At 46.1% G+C, this 20,217-nt stretch overlaps 1 protein-coding gene across 1 annotated transcript in view; it reads left to right on the forward strand.

Moving 5' to 3' along the window:
• The first annotated feature begins 908 nt into the window (after positions 1 to 908).
• myo16 (myosin XVI) overlaps positions 909 to 20,217 on the forward strand; it is a 48,460-nt gene continuing 29,151 nt past the window's right edge. The window contains exons 1-13 of the mRNA XM_068746308.1: positions 909 to 936; positions 4,383 to 4,652; positions 7,877 to 7,947; positions 8,171 to 8,314; positions 12,125 to 12,233; positions 12,958 to 13,082; positions 13,166 to 13,291; positions 15,465 to 15,540; positions 16,664 to 16,814; positions 16,906 to 17,056; positions 17,331 to 17,441; positions 18,843 to 18,908; positions 19,735 to 19,862. Coding sequence (XP_068602409.1) covers positions 909 to 936; positions 4,383 to 4,652; positions 7,877 to 7,947; positions 8,171 to 8,314; positions 12,125 to 12,233; positions 12,958 to 13,082; positions 13,166 to 13,291; positions 15,465 to 15,540; positions 16,664 to 16,814; positions 16,906 to 17,056; positions 17,331 to 17,441; positions 18,843 to 18,908; positions 19,735 to 19,862 — 1,556 coding nt within the window. The remainder of the gene's footprint in view (positions 937 to 4,382; positions 4,653 to 7,876; positions 7,948 to 8,170; positions 8,315 to 12,124; positions 12,234 to 12,957; positions 13,083 to 13,165; positions 13,292 to 15,464; positions 15,541 to 16,663; positions 16,815 to 16,905; positions 17,057 to 17,330; positions 17,442 to 18,842; positions 18,909 to 19,734; positions 19,863 to 20,217) is intronic.

The following is a 20,217-nucleotide window of genomic DNA, read 5'->3' on the forward strand; positions in this document are numbered from 1 at the left end:
CAATTTATGGTGCTCAATGATCACTTTAAGCTTCAGCGCACCAAAAGCCGCACTGCAGCAGCTTCCCAGTCTCGTTCTTCTTCTCCCTCTCTCTCTCTTTCTCCCCTTTCACTCCGTCTCTTGATTAATTCTCTCTCTAAATGCCCTTCTTTCCGATTTAATGTCATCTCTCTCCTTTTCTCTTACTATCTTTCGACTCTCTGGTTTCCCATCTTCTACCTATTTTCCCTCCTTTCCTGTTGTGACCTTCATCCCTCTTTTTCCCAATGGTCTCTCTTACTCTCTCCCTCTTGATGACTCCCCTCATTTTATCCGTATAGGGAGTCACACTTACCCTCCGTCCCTATTTTTATTTCATTTTTAATTTTTTGTCTTTTTGGTCATTTAGGTTAAGGATGTTCCAAAGAGCGGTGCATCCCTATGAGTCATCCCTGTACGCGTGTGCTGAGTGTGTGTGTGTGCGGGGGGGGGGTGTGAACAGCATTGCGTCATCGGGGGTGTGTTGAGTGGTGGGTGGGCTGATCTGGCTGTCAGTCAGTGACGTAGGTGGAACACGTGCGCCGGTCGTGGCTGAGGAGCCGTTGCGTGCCGGTCGTCCGACTGCAGAGCTGGAAAGAGCCGCAGCTCTCCTTTCCGACGTGCTGATCAGGGCTCTGTGTGCCTGTTGTGTGTGTGAGTGGATGGGAGTCTGTGCACGTTTAGATGCCGCACGGGCTGCGACTGGAGCCGCTGTTGAATAATGCAGGCGGCGGAACGGAGGGAGCCCGATGAATGGACGCTCTGCCGGGGTGCGTGCGGTGCGTTAGTTAGTTAGTTAGTTTTTTTTTCCTGGAACCTGTGGCTGCCTACTGTCAGACTCAGGGACTTCCTTTCCACCTGCCTAAGGACTGTCTGATTTACTCTGAAAAATGTCTCACTACCATTTCATCAAATGCTGTAAGTAGCCAGTCATCATCTCTTTATCTGTGCATGCAAGCATGTGTGAAATCTCTTATCTCGGGAATGGGTGCCTCCCTGTTAGAATGACACCTCCACCACGTATGCACAGCAGCATGCTGGGTATGATGGGCATGTTAAAGGTTTCAGGTCTGCAGCTGCACGCATATACAGTATGCATTATGAACTCCCAATGTGTGTGTGTGCGTGTGCGTGTGTGCGTGTCCCTGTCCATGTTTGCATTAAGTGGGTGTGTGAGCTCGCTGCAGAGATCTGCTGTAGGTGTGTGAAGTTGACCACTGAATGCGGCAGGTAGAGGAAGAGGAAGAGGAAGATGATGCAACATATACTCGTATGCAGATCCCATGATCATCTGCCATATCCATGACACAGAGCCACAGAGAGAGAGAGAGAGAGAGACTGAAGGCTCTTTAGAGGAGCGGTCAAATCTCTCTTCACTGCACACATATTCTGCTATATTGCATATGCATGGTGTCTGCAGCCTGCGGGTGTCTTTTTTGTGTGCTATATTTTATGGATTCTGCCTGTTTTATTCTCATCAACCAAGAAATTCAGCAATGCCCTGAGGGACTTTCTTCCAAACTGAGCCGACCTCCACTTTGTCTCAAAGATTAACTACAAGCTTTAGACATACCAGTGGTCAAAGATGATGGCGGCCAAACGTCCCGCTCCGTCTCCTGCGTTCACTTCAGGAATGCTTGACGATCAATTGATTTCAATTTGGTTAATTTAGTTATTAATGAAGAAAAAAACTATTCTAACCATCATTGAATGCTGCGTGCCGATCGCTTACTGTTAATTGGTTAACTGCTGACGATATACCGGAGCGGTTTATAATGTTGGTCAATAAGTAATTTGCATGCACATCGCTGACACACACAAACTGTAGACCATCAGTCACGGTCTTCACTGCAGACGGAACAGACGTCCGGACAGACATGGCTGCAGACCACGATGGGAGTGGATGGCGAAGGCGTCCATAATCCTGGTCTAAACTAGCCTGTGCTTTTAGCTTGAGCCTGCATGGGCTATTTCACAGTCAATCAATAACTGATAGCCGAGAGATGGGCTGGCAAGAGAAGAAAGCCCTGCTGTTTTTATTTCTCTCTCTCAGATTCATTCACCCTATTTCCCATCAGACTCCCTCCTACTCTTTATTTCCTTCGCTCAATCACATTCCATCAATCGTCTCCAAACAACTTGTCTCTCTATAGCAAATGGCTGCATTACTACTTATGATGTTTCTGTGATTTTACTTCTTCCAAATAGTAATTTGTGTTCAAATGTATGAAAATAATCCGCCGAGTATTAAGTTTTCATAAGCATTTATTGATGAATGGAAATTCAGCTGCAGTGAAGAGTTTTAGCTCTCTAAGGATTCACCATTATTTATTTAGAGGTGCAGATTTTAATCACTTTAAGTTGATTTCTTTTGCAGGAAAATGTCATTTTGTTGCAGGGTGTGAACAGATACCCATCAACTGTATCCCATATATACCTGAAAGAATGTCTCTGTGTGTTTTATGTGCTGGGAGATTATGGGCTGGATATGAATGGATGATTTATGCGGTTGACAGAAAGTGTCAATGACATGCAGTCAAGGCGAAGATGGAGACGCGTGTTTATAGCCACATGTTTTAGTTGGTGTGCTTCACGATCGCTGCTACCTCCTGCTGTTCATCGCACTAAGTCTGATTAGGAGAAATTAGAATTTCTCGGCTGTCTCTCGCCAGCTGTTATCCAGCAAACCTTCAGTCAAATTACAATGAATAAAGTGTGCCACTTCTCATCCCTGTCTTCCATTAGTTCATAAACTACTTAGCTGAAGAAAACTCCACTCCTGTTTCTACGATCAGTTAATCACAGAAGTCCTTTTATCATCAAACGTTGAGTAATAAAATGTTTAATGATTATAGACTGTTAGATATGCCTCTGGCAGAAAGGTATGGTAATAAGGATTACGTTGCCTGGAAAGCTTTTATCACATTTATGTAATTAGTCTGTTTGCCTTTCTCTATCATTAAAGTGGATTTATGTGCTGTTGAGGTTCTACCGGAATACATTAGATCAGATTAACTTGTGTCACACTTATATATATCTACACATAATTTAATGAACGCACACTAACAGTCGTACGATAGCAAGCCTTGTATTAAGACAAGATATCTAGAAGATGGAGGGAGGAGAAGAAAATGTGAAAGTAGATGAAAACAGGCGGCAATAATTGGCGAGTGAGAAGCTGGTGCTGTGGAGAGATGAGGTGGCTTGATCTTATAAGTAAGTAAGTGTGTGTGTGTGTGGGGGGGGGGGGTTGTACAACCTCCTGCCAAGCTCCTAAAATAAAATGCAGTTGAAGCAGACACCTGGCATGAGCAGTATAATAATGGCCACCTCACGTCTGGGACCCGGACACAAAAGAAGCGGAGCAGATGGCAGCAGGGTATTGAGAAGGAGGTGCCTGTGGGTGCGTGGCAAATGGAGGAGGAGGGGTGAGGCGGAGTGAACGAGTAGATGTATATCAAGAAAAAGAAGCAGCGGCTCCATTCAGCTCGCTGGATAACGCTGGATCTGATTCAAACAAACCTCAGGAACGCAGCTCTGTCCTTCTAGAAGGCAGCAAGTAGCAGGCCAGCTTTAAATGTGAGCCGATTTCATTTTGCACCGTGATGCTTGTGATTGTTTGACTAGGACACCTCTTCAACAACAAGCCGCCTCCACACGTGGCTTGCCTCCTGCTGTGAAAGCAGCCGAGGACAGGTGGGGAAACAGGCTGGTGCAGGAGATCAGGGGTGCAAATGTAGCGTGTGCATGTGAAGTGAAGTGAAAGTGAGGCAAGCACATTAACGTGCACAGCTAAAAGGACAGTTTGGAGAGGAAAATGAGCAACAAATGAACAGCAGAGTGAGAATTCTTTTTTTGTTGTTGCATCAGCAAATGGGCCAAAGATGGAAGAGGTGGTGAGTCATGGAGGAAAAGCACGATTTCTGCAAAGACGTTCTCCTTTTCCGAGTCTTCATCCTCTGTGACCTGAAGTTGTCAAATGATAAATGTCAGATTAGTGCACATTCTTTTACTTTAAGTGTGAGCCTCCCTCCATTTGACCGTTCTGAGGACCGGACATCCTCATCAACCCAGCAGAGCATAATTCGGTTTAGCAGTTTGCGATGAGATGTGTGGCTAAGTTTCACCTCGAGGCAGAGCAATTATACGGAGTCAGAAGATTAACTTTCCACTGCTGTGTTTTATCATCTGAGCTGTTTCTCAGCATCAAAATGTGATGGCGTGAACGGAGACCGGAGGTTTCCACTGGTCTGTCAGGTTGTCATGGGAACGTGCCAGCTGGAATGAAATCAGTGCATTGGCATGTATTTTTGTGTGTGTGACACTAAACGTCATCGTCCTTGTTCTCCTTTCTCTCTCTGTAGGCTGTTTCCAGCTATGTAATGTCTTTCGTCAGAACATGGAGATAGACCAGTGTCTGCTGGAGTCTATGCCCATTGGTCAGCGGCAGAGGCTTGTCAGGAGGATGCGCTGTGACCAAATTAGGGCGTACTATGAAAGAGAAAAGAGCCTTCAGTGCCAGCCAGGTGGTATAAAGAGCCGAGCCCCGCCCATCCACCGCAAGAAGCGCCGCGCCCGCTTCGGACTCACGGACGTCATGCAAGATGCCATCATTCGCCATGATGACAAAGAAGGTGTGTATGTAAATACATGCATGAGGGTGTGTGTGTGTGTGTGTGTGTGTGTACAGTAAACTATCTTTGTTGTGTTGTCTTTTATTGACTTACACACACACACGCAGCACAGAGATGGAAATCCTTTGGAAATAGATTCACACACACACACACACACACTAGTTGTCTTATACAGGAAATGAGATTGATTGGAGAATGAGATAAAGGCAGGCAGGGTGGGTAAAAGATGAAAGGGGTGGGAAGTAGAAAACTAGAAAGCAGAAGCAAATGAAAGGCGGCAGCAAAGACGAATCAGCTCCGGGACAGTTTGAGAGGCAAATATTTCCGATTGCACACAGAGTTATAGTTCAGCCGGAGCTCAGTGTCTCCCTCCGTCATCCCCTCCACGTCGTGTGCAAACACCTTGCTCCCTTACTTTTTGACATTTGCCAAAATTGCTTTTTCCCCGAACCCTATCTTGTAACCTCATCAAAGCAAAATGCAAATTGCGCAGCAGCAGCTGTTGCACTGTAGCAACATATATTCTATGTTTTTATTACTTTACCCTCTCTCAGCCCCCCTGCTCGATGCCTCACGCTGAGAAGGGGGCATCAACCCCCCATGTGGAGGTTACATGCTCTGCCTTTGTCAGTGTGGTTTCTCAAATACATGCAGTAGAGGATGCATTACTGACCGGTAATCAATGTACCGGTCAGTGTGTGTGTGTGTGTGTGTTAGATTGGTAGACCTATGGTCCTCTGGTATCAGTCAGAACGGATGTCTTACTGGCTTCTGCAGGATCTTCTGTAGGAATCCAGTTCATAACTTTAGGATAAATAAACCTATAAACTTTATAGAAAGCATGGGTTAATATTGGAGGGAGCAAAGGACGTAAAAGAGCGCATGAAAGATGCTGTTCCGTTCGGGTTGGCATTTAGTTTTTACAGTTTTCCCTCCGAATTTGAGTATTTAAATTAACTCTGAAACCAAAAAGACTAAATTAATTAGCAAAAATGTGAAAAAAATCAAATTGATGAAGAAAATGTATTAAAGCGCACCTCTAAACCCTGCAGAGTTCTCCTCTACTGATCGCAGCGTTAGTTAGTCATCATTGATGTCATCAATCAAATATCCCAAAAGCATTGCCTGCACAAGTGAAGACAGTCAAGACTTTCTCCATCTGAAATTGTATTTCATGTCATTCCTCACTTGAGTGGACAGGTCGTCCCTGTTCCACCCCACGGAACTCATCATGCAATGTTCTGCAGTCGCAGCTGAGCATTATTGCAAACTGTACAGAACATTTTATCACTGGGATCGAAACAAAGGCAATCTGTCGGAGCTCATTTCAGAAACATGGCGCAGCGAGGTGAGGCGGGGCCTCTCGCGACTACGACAGCGTGATAAGCGCCGAGGAGACAGCAAAATTTATAGGGATGAAGGATTTGTGCAGAATCCCAAATAGGGGCTGCCAAGGTGCGACGGTTTGCACGGGGAGAACAGGTCTGGTTGCTGAGATGGAGAACGTTTCCAGTGTCGCTATAGGCGAAATATTTTGTTGGATGCATTGAAGGAGTTTTATGAAATTCATTGAATGCCACAGTCTAAAAAATTAAGAAGAGCATTTGAATACAATTCCAAATTGATTTTGTGTCGACAGAACATTCAGCACATCACACCTACGTCAAGTTTAATGGTGAACAGCTTTATCAATGTATAACAAATTAAAAGAGAATCAGTTTGATTGACAGCCGAGGTTTCAAGGTGAGTGGGCGGGTCTAAGAACGTATAATTAACCCACTGCTTCTGGTTTTAGCTGCAGTTTTCCTGCAGCCCCGAACTTTCTATCAGTTACCTGAATTACATTATAATTTAGGTTTCTCTTATTTTCACTCTGGTTCCGTAGACTGGCTGCCATGGAAACTCCACATACTACATTTCCATTATGATTCTATTTTATACCCAAACTCCATTTCCCAATCAGCAGACTCCTGATAGAAGTGTAATACACACACGCACACACTGAAAAAAATTATTTTTTTGGCCTAGGTATTTCATTTTAATTTCATTATTTTAAAGTCTGGCACTTTTTTTTTCTTAAGATTTTGACTGCTGGAAAGACTGAAACTTACAGGATGATCTTTTTGTAAGTGCAACAGTTTGTGAAACAGTCAAACATTGAACACATTTCAGTACTTTCAGTGATTCAGTCTTTCCACCAGTTGAAATCGTATTTTTTTTTTAAAGTAACGTGTAGACATTGTGTGTTGATGTTTGCTTGAACATTTGCACACTGGACGAATTGATCGAATATACCGTTGGATTGTCCTTGTGACATGAAGTCATTGTGTGATGGTGCACCAACAGTAGAAACACAGTTTGATAGAGTGTGTTAAGGTCGGACGAGGTCGTTTACCAGCATGACCTGTTTTAAAACACACCCAAGTGTGGTTTGGATGAGATTATTTCAGCATCTCCCTCAAGATAATTATACTTTAAGTTAAACAGTCTTATGGGGGTCATTAGTTGGAAATGCCATGGTTGCTGTCCTCAGAGCCTTCGGCTCTCATTTAACCCTTGAGGCTCACTTTTTTACCCTCATGTGCCACGATGATCACGATCAAAAAAGACATACAAATTTGATATGTAAATATTTTGGAACATCTGTTATATTCCAATATTTTTGTTTTCCAGATTCATGGATCTTAGGTTCCTGATGTCCCAAGCGCGAGACAATATTTTTGCTCATGTGTAGAACATGAGAACCAGCAGTTCTGTTGTGGGTTCTTGCAAATAGAGGAACACACCTCCCTGATTCTGAGGCTGAGCAGCTGCAGAAAGGAAACACATCCAGGCCAAGTTTCATGCAGCTGGCCTTTAGACTGACCAGCACCTTTCAGGGTTTAGTGAGCGTCCATCCATTGCTGTCGATGTTGGGTTAGGGTTATGTGGATTGGGTTTCCATGGCGACGTGCGTCTGTGGGTAAGTGGGTTGTGGGGCTCACCGGAGCGTACAGTGATGCAATGTGAGCTTGTGTGACACGGAGGTTTTCTGACCGGCTGCCGGAACGAGGAGCTCCCAAATGCACACTGACGTGTCGTGGATAGACGTGTGCATCAGCACATGTTGGTCTCGATGAGAAGTGGCAGACACCAGTGTGTGTGTGTGTGTGTGTTATGTGTGTATCTGTTGCCTGTTCACACACACAGCAGGTGTTAACAAGCAGGTGTTTGTGTTCTTGCAGTGCTGCGTCTGCTGAAGGAGGGAGCAGACACTAATATGCCCATTTCTTCTGGGGGAAGCCTGCTACACTTGGTAAGACACGCACACACTCACACAGGCACACGCACATACATTCACACATGCACACGCACACACCGGCTTTTAACAAGTAAACAAGCTTTACCCAAATACTTTATACATAACTTTTTTTCTCTTATATGAATTATCATGCGCTGATTTATGCGTAATCTCTATCATGAGCAATACTAAATTCATCCAACACCAATAAAAGTAAATCTGTTCTTGCGTTCTGCAGTGTGCTCGCCATGACAACGTGTTTGTGGCGGAGCTTCTCATCGAGCGAGGCCTGAATGTCAACCTGCAGGACGAGGATCTGTGGACCGCCATGCATGTGGCGTGTGTGTGTGACCACGCAGACATGGTGCTGCTGCTGCTGGTGGTAAGAAACACACATGCAAACATGAGCATGCATGTTTTATACGGCACTACAAATGCACAGTCACTCATTTCTGAGTTGTATGCGTTTTCCTGGTGAATCCTAAACACAAAGTATTCTGAGATGTTCTCACTGTGTCTTTCATTGATGAGGGGGTTTGATTACTGAGGGGTCTGAACAGTTTTCATTCTCGTAATCCACAAGATTGACTGAATTACAATAATTTGAAGTTTGGCGTGACATCAAAGAGAGAACGTTTCTCGGGGGGGGGGGGGGCTTCCTACTCTTGTTGGTTCCGTGGTTGGACTGATTAGGCCCTCAACCAGAGCAGGGGCAGCCGCAGGGGCGGGCACGGGCATCCAGCTGGGTCTGTTCTGCTGGTGCTGATTAGACCCAAGGAGGGTTAATACAGTCTGGAGCATGATGTGATCCAGTCCAGCCTGGTTCTGCTGATTGGACTGGACTGATTGCCGACTATGTGGCGGAATAGATGTGTTTGAAGGGGTGCCAGGCAAATGGTCTGCATAGTGGATCCTCTACGCTGCAGTGACGGCGGCGTGCCTGCCGGTTCCTCTGTTTTGTGTCTACACGCCTTTAATTTCCCTAAAGACCAAACTTCATGCTGGATGCCTGTAGTTTGTGTAGCTGCAGATATACCAAATGCGATTTCTACAGCAAATTGTGGGAATACTGTAAGTGAAATGGCAATATTTAAATACCTCTGAATCAAAATTGAGACCAGACCATTTACACAAAAATGAGTCTTCCCTGAATAGAATTGGAAATAAGAACAATTTAAATTGAAAAACGGGAAGATTTCCTGACAAATGATAAAGAATCTGAAACAACACTTTATCCTTCCAGTTTGTAATCCCTCAAGGCCTGACTGTCCTTTGCCCCTTTCTTTGACTTGATTTTATACTGCTTGTGTGCCGTTGTGCACCTTTGCATGTTTGTGGTTGTGAGATCTGCATGTGTGCAGGATGCAAGCAGCTGGAAACACGCCAATCGTAGAAAATGGTGCACATTTTCATGAAGAGCTTCTTTCCTCCTGAGGATAAGATCAACACTTGAGTTTCTTTTCCTATTACGATAAATAGAGACGGCCTCTCAAAGCGGCGCCTTGGGCTCTTCCTGCCAGCGGAAAATAGTTTCAGTCGATCTATATTTGTCATTGAGATGCAGCTCCTCTTGCCCTCTATTCATGCCTTCTGACACCCATCGCCTGCACCAGAGACCAGTGGCCAGTCCTTCTGCCCAGTTCTTATCAAAGCTGGAAGTGGAAGCTCTTCCCTCCTAATTAGACATGAAGTTTTAATGAGAAGTGGAACAGTGGCGTCGCCAGGAGCTTGACTGGCAGCTTTATCTTTGATTGGCTTGGGGAGGAATTGTGGCGCTAATATGTGCTAATCTATTGTGTTACACGCCTCTACCTCTTCCGTAGTTCCCTCCTCCTGCGTCCTCAGTTTCCTTTTAGCTGACGGAGATGTTACCAGGCTCATGTTGTGGCAAAACGATGGTGGGTTGGGGAGGGTGGGGGTGTCCGGATTGGCAGCGGTGTTAATCCTCTTATCTCCCGCCTCCGAACTGCAGGAGAACGAGTAAGCCGTTTCTGAACTCATCTCTCTCTAAACCCACTTCCAAGTCCATTCCTAAAGGCATTCCATGTTGATCACTGAGAAGCTGGCAGTTCAGCAGCTCAGTGGAGTATTCAGAGGTGATTATCGAGCAGAATCACAAAGATATCTGTTCGTTGTCATTTATATAGTCCACTTCAGGATGGCGCAGATCGGTTCTGGGACGCTACGCCTCAGCTGGCCTTCTGTTCACAGCCATAAAATAACTCATGGCTCCTTTTGTCCTCCTAATTTCATTTTTCTCTGAATGAATACGCACCCACGGAGGAGAACAAAGAACCGGAAGAGGGGTTAGAAATCCCTCACAGAACCTCTAACTGAAAATATGCGTTGAGTAATTAAAGTCAGACTTCAGAACCCGTCTGGGGGGAAGCGTCTTCTTTGACTCACTCAACCCACTTTTCAAGATTTAGTCATCTTTCCATTTCTTGTCTGACTACTCCCTAAGAATAGTGTCATATCAGTCACGTGATGCATCGGATGCAGGCTGGGTTCCAAGATTTCATTTCCCATTTAAACCCAACTGGGCTTCAGTTGTAGGATTGACCCACTTTCCAAGCTTGTAAATGATGCATTTAAAAATTGTGAAACCCCAGTTGTAGGAAATTCAAACGATTAGCAGGGAACCCCAACTGCAAATAACTCCGCTATACACAAGTTAAATAAATAAGTCTTGACATAGCATTGTGATGATGCATCACTCATTGTAAGAACAGCTTGAATGACATTGAATATTTGTTTTTGGTTTGTTCCAACAAAATCAGCTATGCTCATTTGGTGCACGTGTGAGAACATGTTCTGGAGATAGTTTAAGGTGCTTCGCAGCACAATGTTGCGTTTTGGCCATCAGCATCTGCACAGTGAAGACCAAACTGCTGCATGGTGATTTAGAAAAAGGTGAATGGATGTGAATTTTCCAGGTTATCAGACTTAGAGCGGATTCATATATTCATATACTGTATATATATATATATATATATGGGCATATGCTAGTTTTTATCTTGTGCTGTTCAAGCTGTGCCTCACATTGTGATAAAGTTTCTTATCCTATATTGAATAGTCAGCAGCTGATTGATGTTAATTCTAATTAATTCCTTTTGTTAACCCTTAACTAATCTTGAGACAGACAGTTGCACAATGAAACTGCCTCGCTGGCCAGAGCAGATCCTCTGATGGCTGGATTAAGCAGCTTGTGCTGCTTCTATCATCCTGAAATTACCTGCATGTAAACCGTTTCCTCCATATATCTGCCATATCTGATGACTGAATGAATTAAGAGTTGCAGGTTTGAAGCTCAGTCTTTTGTGTTTTGCGGTTTCCAGAGCACCAGGTGAACGACTTCTGTTGCTCCGTCTATCTCACCCTCTCCTCCTCTCCCAACTCTTTTTGTTCTTTTTATTCTTTGCTTTTCACGCTTCCCGTCCCTCTCGCTCTCAGGACCAGACCATAAATCTCTCTTCTGCACTGCCGTTAGAATCCCCTTATTCCCTTTTGTTATCAGTCCCAGTCCAGCGCTGGTTTATACACCGCTGTGTCTTTCACAGTGACGGAGTGAAGGCAAGCAAACTGGAAGTGATTTATAGCTGCATGCTGACAATCTACACTTGAATGGATGCTAGCTACTTTCACTGCCTAACCCCGAAGAAGGGACGATGACGATAAAAAGGACGGAAGTAGACGCTCGCATGAAGACGTCTAGTATTATTACCTGAATACATTTCTGCTCCGCTGGTAAAGCGTTACGGTGTTTTTACAAATAATGAGAGTCGTATGGTTCCCCTAAAGAGAAGTAATCAATCTCAACCGACCGCTGGTCGCCACAGTAACCGCGAGAGGAGCCCAAGGGAAGGTCCTCCATGCTATCTCGCTCTCGAACACACTGCTCCGGGTCCTTGTTGAGTAAATTCACATTAATCTTGTCACAAGCACACGCGTGTCCCCCCCCCCGAGGATCAGGTAAGAGTAAGCAACACCCATGCTGCGTGCCCCCCAGGCAGTCCTTTAATGAGTCCTTTAATTCACTTGCTAGATTGCCCAGTATTGTCTCCTTGGTTCTGCTCAGGTCCAAGCCTCTGGAAACCGAGATAATGGGGCCCACTTAATCTTCCACTCAAGACTGATAAATGACCCAGTCTAAAATTCTGTTTTGTGTTCTTTCCCTCGCCGCACCTCCAAGGCCGGGGTCAACGTCTTGCTGCAGGACGTTAACGGAAACATTCCATTGGATTATGCCGCAGAAGGGACGGAGACCTGCTGTATCCTCCGAAAGCACCTGGAGGAGAACGGTACGGCGCTGCTCCTCAAACACACACAAAAAACATGACTAAGTGAACAGTTCATACATCACATACAGTCAAACGATAGGTGCTCTGTGTGGGAGAAGGTGAAGCGCGCCCACAGGCCTAATGGTGGAGCACTGCCATCGGGGCACTCAATCCCCACCTGGAGAAAGAACGGTAGGTCAACACAGGTGCTGCGATGCACAGATATAAAAGCACTGGAGGCGCATGAGACTTCTGGTGATGGAGGGGGGGAAGCGGGAAGAGCATCAGAAAAACACAGAGCGAAAGGGATGAGAGTCAAGCTGCAAACGCGAGTCAGAAACAGAGACAATGATGGAGGGCCCCCCGCCATCCGTCTGCCATTCGCCATGGGATCACTTGACAAAAGCAAGCTGCTCCCTTCCCACTCCGCTATCGCGCCGGGCTTTCCCTCCATGAAACGCACAGTACATTGCACAGGCTCGCTCCTCTGTTGCTATAGCAACCTCACTGTACGCTCTCCATCCCCATCAACTTTGTACAGTTGAGACAAAATGACAGACTGTCCAAACGTTTCTGCATCAGGGAGAAGCGTAACTTCGGTTCCCCTCGTCACGGTGCTCAGTGAGTTTCAAGTGAGGACAGGTTTCTGTGGGCGACGGCGCTAATCGGGTTCCCCAACACGTTGAACTGCACTGTTATCAGTGGCCGTTGAATACGACTGTTTCCATCGTGTTTGTGTTTTTAGGTGTTGATATGTCGTCCATACTCACCATGAAGACGCAGAGACTCGGCACGATGCTGTGTGATGTCAGACAACTCGTAGCCGCAGGGGGCGGCCTCAACCAGGCCAACGAGGAGGGGGTCACTCTGGTAGGTAGTCCCAATGCCTTCCCCGTCTTCTGCTCCGTTTGTAGCGCATCATAACTGTCGTTGTTTTGCTCTTCTCTCTGAAGCTTCACATGGCGTGCGCCAGTGGTTACAGAGAGGTGGCGTCTCTGCTGTTGGAGCATGGTGCTCATCCGCATCCCACTGATAACAGCTTCTGGACTCCTCTCCATCTGGCTGCTAAATATGGACAGGTAACTCACAGCTGCTGAGTGAGAACATGGCAGGATCTAGTCGGATTTAATGAGGGAGCCTCTCAAATTTAACTCTTTCAGCTGCCTTGACCCAGTTGGATCAGAATCCTTCATCATATCCTCCTGAGACCCAGCCCGTTAGCATGTCCTCTACAGAGGACGCACGTCAACGGGCTGGGTCTCAGGAGGATATACACTAGGGGAACTGTCGACATATGGATCCTTCCTCCAAGGAGGTGGCCTGCAGGTAGCCTGCACACACTCTGATACACTGTTCATTTTGGGCCTATTGATCAGGCGCTGCTGGCGCAGAGCAGCAGAGCCTTTCAGTCTCATGGATTTCCTCAGAGGAAAGAAGATTGATTTCCAGATGGGACGGAGGCGAGCTGCTGACGCAATGGGACCTGGTAGTTTGGAAGGGCTCCAACTAGGAAGGAAGGGAAGTGATCACTTTCAGATCTTGCTGACCCAACAAGATATTTAATGACATTTCTCAGCTGCTGACAAAGGGAATTTATTCATTCAGCATTCAGACGACTTTGGTTCATCTCCGCTCGAGGCGTGCTCCTTTTCCTCCATGAGAGTTTGTTTTTAAAATTCATTCTTGCTCTCTGTTTCCTCTGAGCCTTTCTCTGTTTCATTCACACAGATCTGCCGCCTTTTGTTTTTTTCCTCCCTCTTACAACAGTCCTTCATCCCATTTATGCTAAATGATGGATGGTTGGTACGCTGTACAACAATCTTCTAAATGGAGTACCAGCCTCCTTGTTTATAGCTGCTGCATACACAACTCCTCTATCTGCATGTGTGTTTGTACAGTAAGGGCATCTGACTTAAGAGCAGCAGCCAAGAGGATTGCATCATCGATTAGGCTTCCCTCTCTGCTAAATCGACTGGCGCCGGCGCCAATGCTTCGCCTCCTGCACAACAACTAGTGCCTGAGCCTTCTTAACACGCTCCTCCTGGCACCATTATAAGTGGCCTGATGGGGATGTCACTAGTGCGTGCACTCAGGTGTTCAAGATATGCGTTTCTACCCAAGTAAGAAAGCCACAGGTCTTTAGAGTGTCAGGCATAAGCTGTTGCCTGGATTCGCTGCACGCTGACTATGATGAACACAGTTCTTTGGCGTTTGAACCAGGATGACCCTCTAAGAAGACGTATGACCCGATTACTGCTGCTCATTAAGGCGCCTCATCCCGGCCTTGTGGAATCTTTGGTCCTGGGCCTTGGCTGTCCGGCTCAAGGCTTTTCTGCTAATGCTCTCTGAAGGGAAGACATTTACATTGTGTTGCATTTTATAACAGAGAAGGTTAAAATCCAATCCTCTAGGGATTGGATTCGATTAAGTCCATGTCAAGATGAAGATTTGTGTGAAGTATGAGTTTCCTACAAATGATCATTTGTTAAATCGTTTCCTTATATCCCCGACCCCAGTTGCTTTCACGCAAGCTTTATTTTGAGGCAAGTATCAAATCACAACGTCTGGTTAAATTATTACGACTGACTTCACGGTCCTGCTCATGAGAAATCAAATAGCCTTGACGTGTACGATGGGCTGAAAACTGAGAATCAGCACTAATCATTCCAGCTATCAACTCAGCTCCAGCGTGGCACTATAGTTACAAACAAACAAATGATAAATACATAAATAAATACAATGGGATGGGAATCAACGTTGGCAAGAACCAATCGGGATCGCCCACGTCTATATTCTTATTTAAAACAAAACAATAAATACACTCCAGACATGTGGCGCTTGATCTGAGGGGAAGCCCCAGACAGAGCCGAGGCCAGAGGCGACAGCCGTCACGCGTCACGAGGTGTCGACACGAGGGTGGGTGACTGTCGGGATCTCGCACGGTGACAGGGAGCCTCATTACGAGCAGATCTCAGCCAGGGGCAACGCTCGTCTTGCCATGGCCTGTCTGACACACGCTGAAAGTTCTAGTCTCCCCGTGTGCCCCGCATGTACCCATCGTCTGCTCTGGAACAACCGTGTTGGGTTAGTCTCTTAGACATTCTCTAAAGAAAAGAAAAATCAACATATCTGCTATGAAATGTGTGTTTGAATCACTGCACTGACGGATTAAAGAAGATGCAGCACCCTAAAGCTGTTTGATCTCTTCGAGGATCTCATGACAATGGGTGTGGGTGTTTCCTCCTCTTTCAGACGAGCATCGTTAGCCAGCTCCTGCGGCGCGCAGCAAACCCCACTCTGCTGAACTGCAACCACGACAAGCCCTCAGGTAATGCGTTCAAGAAATCGCACTCTTGGGAAATGGGAGCTACATGCTGTAGCCAGAGGTAACGCAGCAAAGACATGGGGGACGGATCTTGACTTGTTCAGCTGAGCTCGTTCAAACCCATCCAAAATGACTGCGATCAGATGAAACGGCGAATGAGCGTCTGTCTTTCTCCACTCACAAGCGAGCGTATCAGAAGGAACACATTAGTCACGGAGAGAAAACACGAGCGTCACACACTCGCCCACACACCTACGCACACAGGGGCTGATTACATTTGTTAGCTGTAATGATGAGACGTGGGCGTGATCAACATGGTAACATAAAGGTGACAAATCATCATCCAGGGACGTGCATTGTTTTGACAGACCATGGATGCATACAAATGACTGGAATGACTGTTTGCACCCACGGTGGAGTAAGTGGGAAGTTGCAAATGGCACACAAATATATCTATTATCCTACAGTAATTACAACTCCTCCTTAACTCCCACCCTTCCAAATCGAATTTGCATGAAAGGTACCGTGCAATATTTATTTCTCATGTTAAATATGGCTGATCACCCTGATTGAGAGCTTTCACACTGAACCTCTCCATTGTGGACTAGAATATCACAGCTGCCTCGAACCATCTACTCTGTAGCTTCATCACCTCTCTGACCGCCTCGGTCTGCCTCTAATCTATAACCGCTTCTGGCATGTAGGCTTAGAGCAGATGTGAGGCAAGCCCTTGTAGACCGAGACCCCCCCCCCCCCCCCCTACCAGATGTGATGTGATGAAAGAAACCAGAGCAGGAGATGAGCGTCAACGGGCTGTCAGTCACACAGAAATAAAAAGACAGGGTGAAGCTGTGTCCTTCCCTTGTGCCCTGTTGGAGCTCATTACAGACAGGGAGGGGGCGGGGGGGTCTTATCTCCCTCTTCAACTAGGCACAGTTGGATTGATTCACAGCGGGGCTCACATTCTGCATCAGCCCGGTCTCATCCGCATGGACTGTGAAGGAGGAGTGATGCAGAGGATTAGTGTCTTTAGCTAACTGTATTAGCGTGCGCTCAGGTTTTGGGCTAACATCCTTTATGATCAATCATTGTCCTGATCGGCCTGTGTCGTGCGTCGTGCTGCCAGACATCGCCGCATCAGAGACCATAGCTGATGTGCTGCTGAAAGCAGAGGAGAGCTGGCTGCGGAGACTGGTGGACCCCTCGGCCCCGCTGCCCCCCACCGACCAGCGCTACGATGGAGGGTCGCACGACCTCAACACACCTGTCAAGAACTTGTGCGTTTTATTACTTCACGGGATGCAAATCACACTCGTCTGTTTTACGTCAAATCTGATTTCACACCATCCACCACCTCCGCCTGCTCAGGAACCCCCTGGGTCTCCCCATCTCTAAGCGGGACAGTTTACTGGAGAAGTGTGCCATGTTCAGGGAGACAGGTGGAGCACTGAGCCGACAGCCATCCCAGGACGATGGCCTGGACGGGCCCTTCAGATCTGGAGCTAGCAAACTGGAGCAGGTCCCTTGCTTTTTTTTTATTTCAGAAATTTGAGGCTTGTCACTCTGTCACAAAGAACCCCATCTCATTTATATTTTAAATTAAACTTTATTCAAAGTTGTGTTTGGAACCTTGTGAATCCTGCTAATAATTTCACAGTATTTCCCAGTCTCACTTTGAGGGTCGTCTAGTCACAGAAATCAGTCGGTTAAATGCCTAAATGAAGCTAAATCCAACAACGACTAGAGATGACTGCCCTCTTTTTTTTAATGTAATTCTCACGTATTTTCTTCAGGTCAAGCTGATGCCACCGGCTCCCAATGATGACCTGGCTTCCCTGAGTGAGCTGACCGACAGCAGCCTTCTATACGAGATGCAGAAGCGCTTCGGCAATGATCAAGTCTACGTAAGGCGGCTTCCTCGTGCCACTAGACAAGAAATCACACTCAACGTTGTGTTTCTCAAGTCGGAACATCGCACACACACACATACACTTTTTGTCACACTTGTAAAACTTGCTAAATCAATACATTTAGATTAAAATCCTGAACTACTTATATTCAGGAGTAAAATGGCTTCATCTTCAACAATTGGCCAATTTTTACATCCCTGTTGTTTTCTCCTTTATTTAGAGCCACGATCGGGTCCATACGTCTCCGCGGGGACGAGCAATTTAAAGACTGGAGGGAGATCAATGCAAAACTTTTCAGCGTGCCCTCGTCTCTGAGAGGATGCAGTAATAGTCTGCCATTAGCCCAGATGGGTGGTCGGGTTAGCCCCAGCAGGGGGACACAGACACAGACAATGAAGGCGGGTAAATTGTGAGTTGGCGGGAGAAGAAGAAAGAAATAAGAATTGACAGAATAATGAGGGATGGGTGTTTCCAGGGCTTTGAGCTGCAGTCCATTTGGAGAAGGTGGTGAAAAGAAAGAACAATTAGTGGACAGAGGGACATCAGAGCACATCTGATCTCTCGGTGGTGCTACATCGAGGGACAGATAGTATCCTATCACACTCAATGCTGTTTCACTGAAGAAAATGATTAATAATGAGCTTCAAATATTCAAATTAAACTAGACATTCTTCCTTTTTAGAAGATCAGGAATGCTTTCTCTTTCGTTTAAAAAATAAAAATCATCTATTTTTGTCCTCCTTTACCCTCTTATATTTACGTGTGTATTTAATAGACATTTCCTTTTGTGAAAGATCTTAAAAAGGGACAGAGTGTAGGGAGAGGACAAAGAAAGGTGACTGCTCCAAATGTTACCTCAGGCTGGTCAGAGATGGGGCATTGGTCGGTGGGGGGGGGGGCACCAGACGTGTTTTACTTGCTTGTGCTTGTGTTGCCAGTCTTGCTCTGTGTCTGCAGGCAGGTGGAACATGTTTCAGCATTAACCTTGAGCCGGGACCTGAGGACAGATCAGCAGGTTAACACGCTGTTCGCAATGTCTGAGAGTGTTGGTGTGGGAAATGGAGAGTGAGCCGTATAACGCTCAGGAATTGTAAATTGGGTATTGTAATCTACCTCATAAATATGGGGGGGGGGGGTTGCTGATTGTGTTTGAGGAAGGTTATAACCGGAGGTTGCCTCTTGACCCATCTCTGCCACGAGATTAGCATACTTTTGTGGTAATAATCATCACCACAGTGCTGCCCAGAGCTTTAGGGGGTCTAACTAATTATATTCAGCCTGTTTGTGCTACTTGGTTTACAGCTGTGTGATCCCGCACGCACAAGATCAATGCTTTACTGAACCTTTGCCTGTTTTTTTTTTAATTGTTTATTGTGGTTTTGTTCTCCTTTGCAGACGTACATCGGACATATCCTTCTGCTGGTCAACCCCAACAAAGAGCTGCCAATCTACTCCACTTTGGTGAGCACATATCTGAATGAGCTCTGCGTCGTGTAGCGGTGTAGCATTCACTGCGTTTAGTGGTTGGGATTGGCAATCGGATGCAGTAGCGTCTACTCTAAAGCGTGCGGCGATGCATTTTACAAGCGCAATCGTGTTATGATGGGGACGTGTTTGCTGTATAAATAAGCAGGACATGAATGGAGGAAGTGGGCCTTGAGCTTAATGAATAATGCAGTCTTCCTGTTAGTGATAAGCAGCAAGGATGACTCTGCATCTGGACTAAGAGACGGATCTGCTCTGCATCACTGGACACACTGATGCATCAAAACATGTTTTAAAAATGTTCTGTGAATTCCCGGGTCTGGTGGTCCACTGTCCACCCGCCTGTACAAAGACACAAATACAGACTGGCACACATCCTCGGACAGCTCCAAGTATCGGATGCAAACAAAACAAATCTGGACATTTGGATGTTCAAAGTGTCTTATTTCTTCCTCCTTGAATGTGAACTCGGCATTAAACTAAATGAATACAATAAGCAAAAGGCATTCCTGATTTGGTAAAATATTCTTTTATAAGATGCAAACAGGTTTTTTTTTCCCAACCAGAGCTTTATTTTTATTTATCTGTTATGTAAATAATAATAACAGATAATGACGTCTGTCTCATGAAGACGAAGGTTCTATGAGGATCTGGACTGAAGCCTCCCTCATTCAAACTAGTTCCTGGGATCTTTGTTGTTGTTGTTGTTGACCTTTTCCTGTATTACACAAATAGTGTACCTGGAGGGGTGGAGCATGGAGCAGAAATAAATCCAGTGTCATGATCTCTTGTTCTCTGTCAGGTGAGTCAGCTGTACCTGAGCTCCACCGGTCGCCTGTGCTCCTCTCTGCCGCCTCACATCTTCTCCTCAGCGGAAAGAGCTTACCACATGATGCTGCAGGAGGGACACCCGCAGTGCTTCATCTTGAGGTGCACGCTCTCATTCAACGCACAGACACACGCTCACAGACCTGTGCCTCGAGGTCGTGAACCCAGACTGTCAGGAAGGCGTGGTATGGTGCGGTTCAGCCGGTGATCTACTTTATCGACACCCTCCGCTACCCAGCTGTTCAGCGCTCCCTGTGAGATGAATAGCCCATAGCCCCCCCGTCTGTTGGGAGTTGTGTACCGCTTTAGTGAGGTTTGGTGCAATTTGTCCTCAAATGGACAGAAGAAACTCCCTGACTGCAACTAAATCCTGTTCTAGCTCCCCAGTGACATTCCTGCTGAGTCGTTACCAGTCTGCCAGGGAATTAATGCGCCTTAGCTACAGGCTATCTATCTC

Source organism: Brachionichthys hirsutus, chromosome 12, assembly GCF_040956055.1.
Source record: "Brachionichthys hirsutus isolate HB-005 chromosome 12, CSIRO-AGI_Bhir_v1, whole genome shotgun sequence".
NCBI lineage: Eukaryota > Metazoa > Chordata > Actinopteri > Lophiiformes > Brachionichthyidae > Brachionichthys > Brachionichthys hirsutus.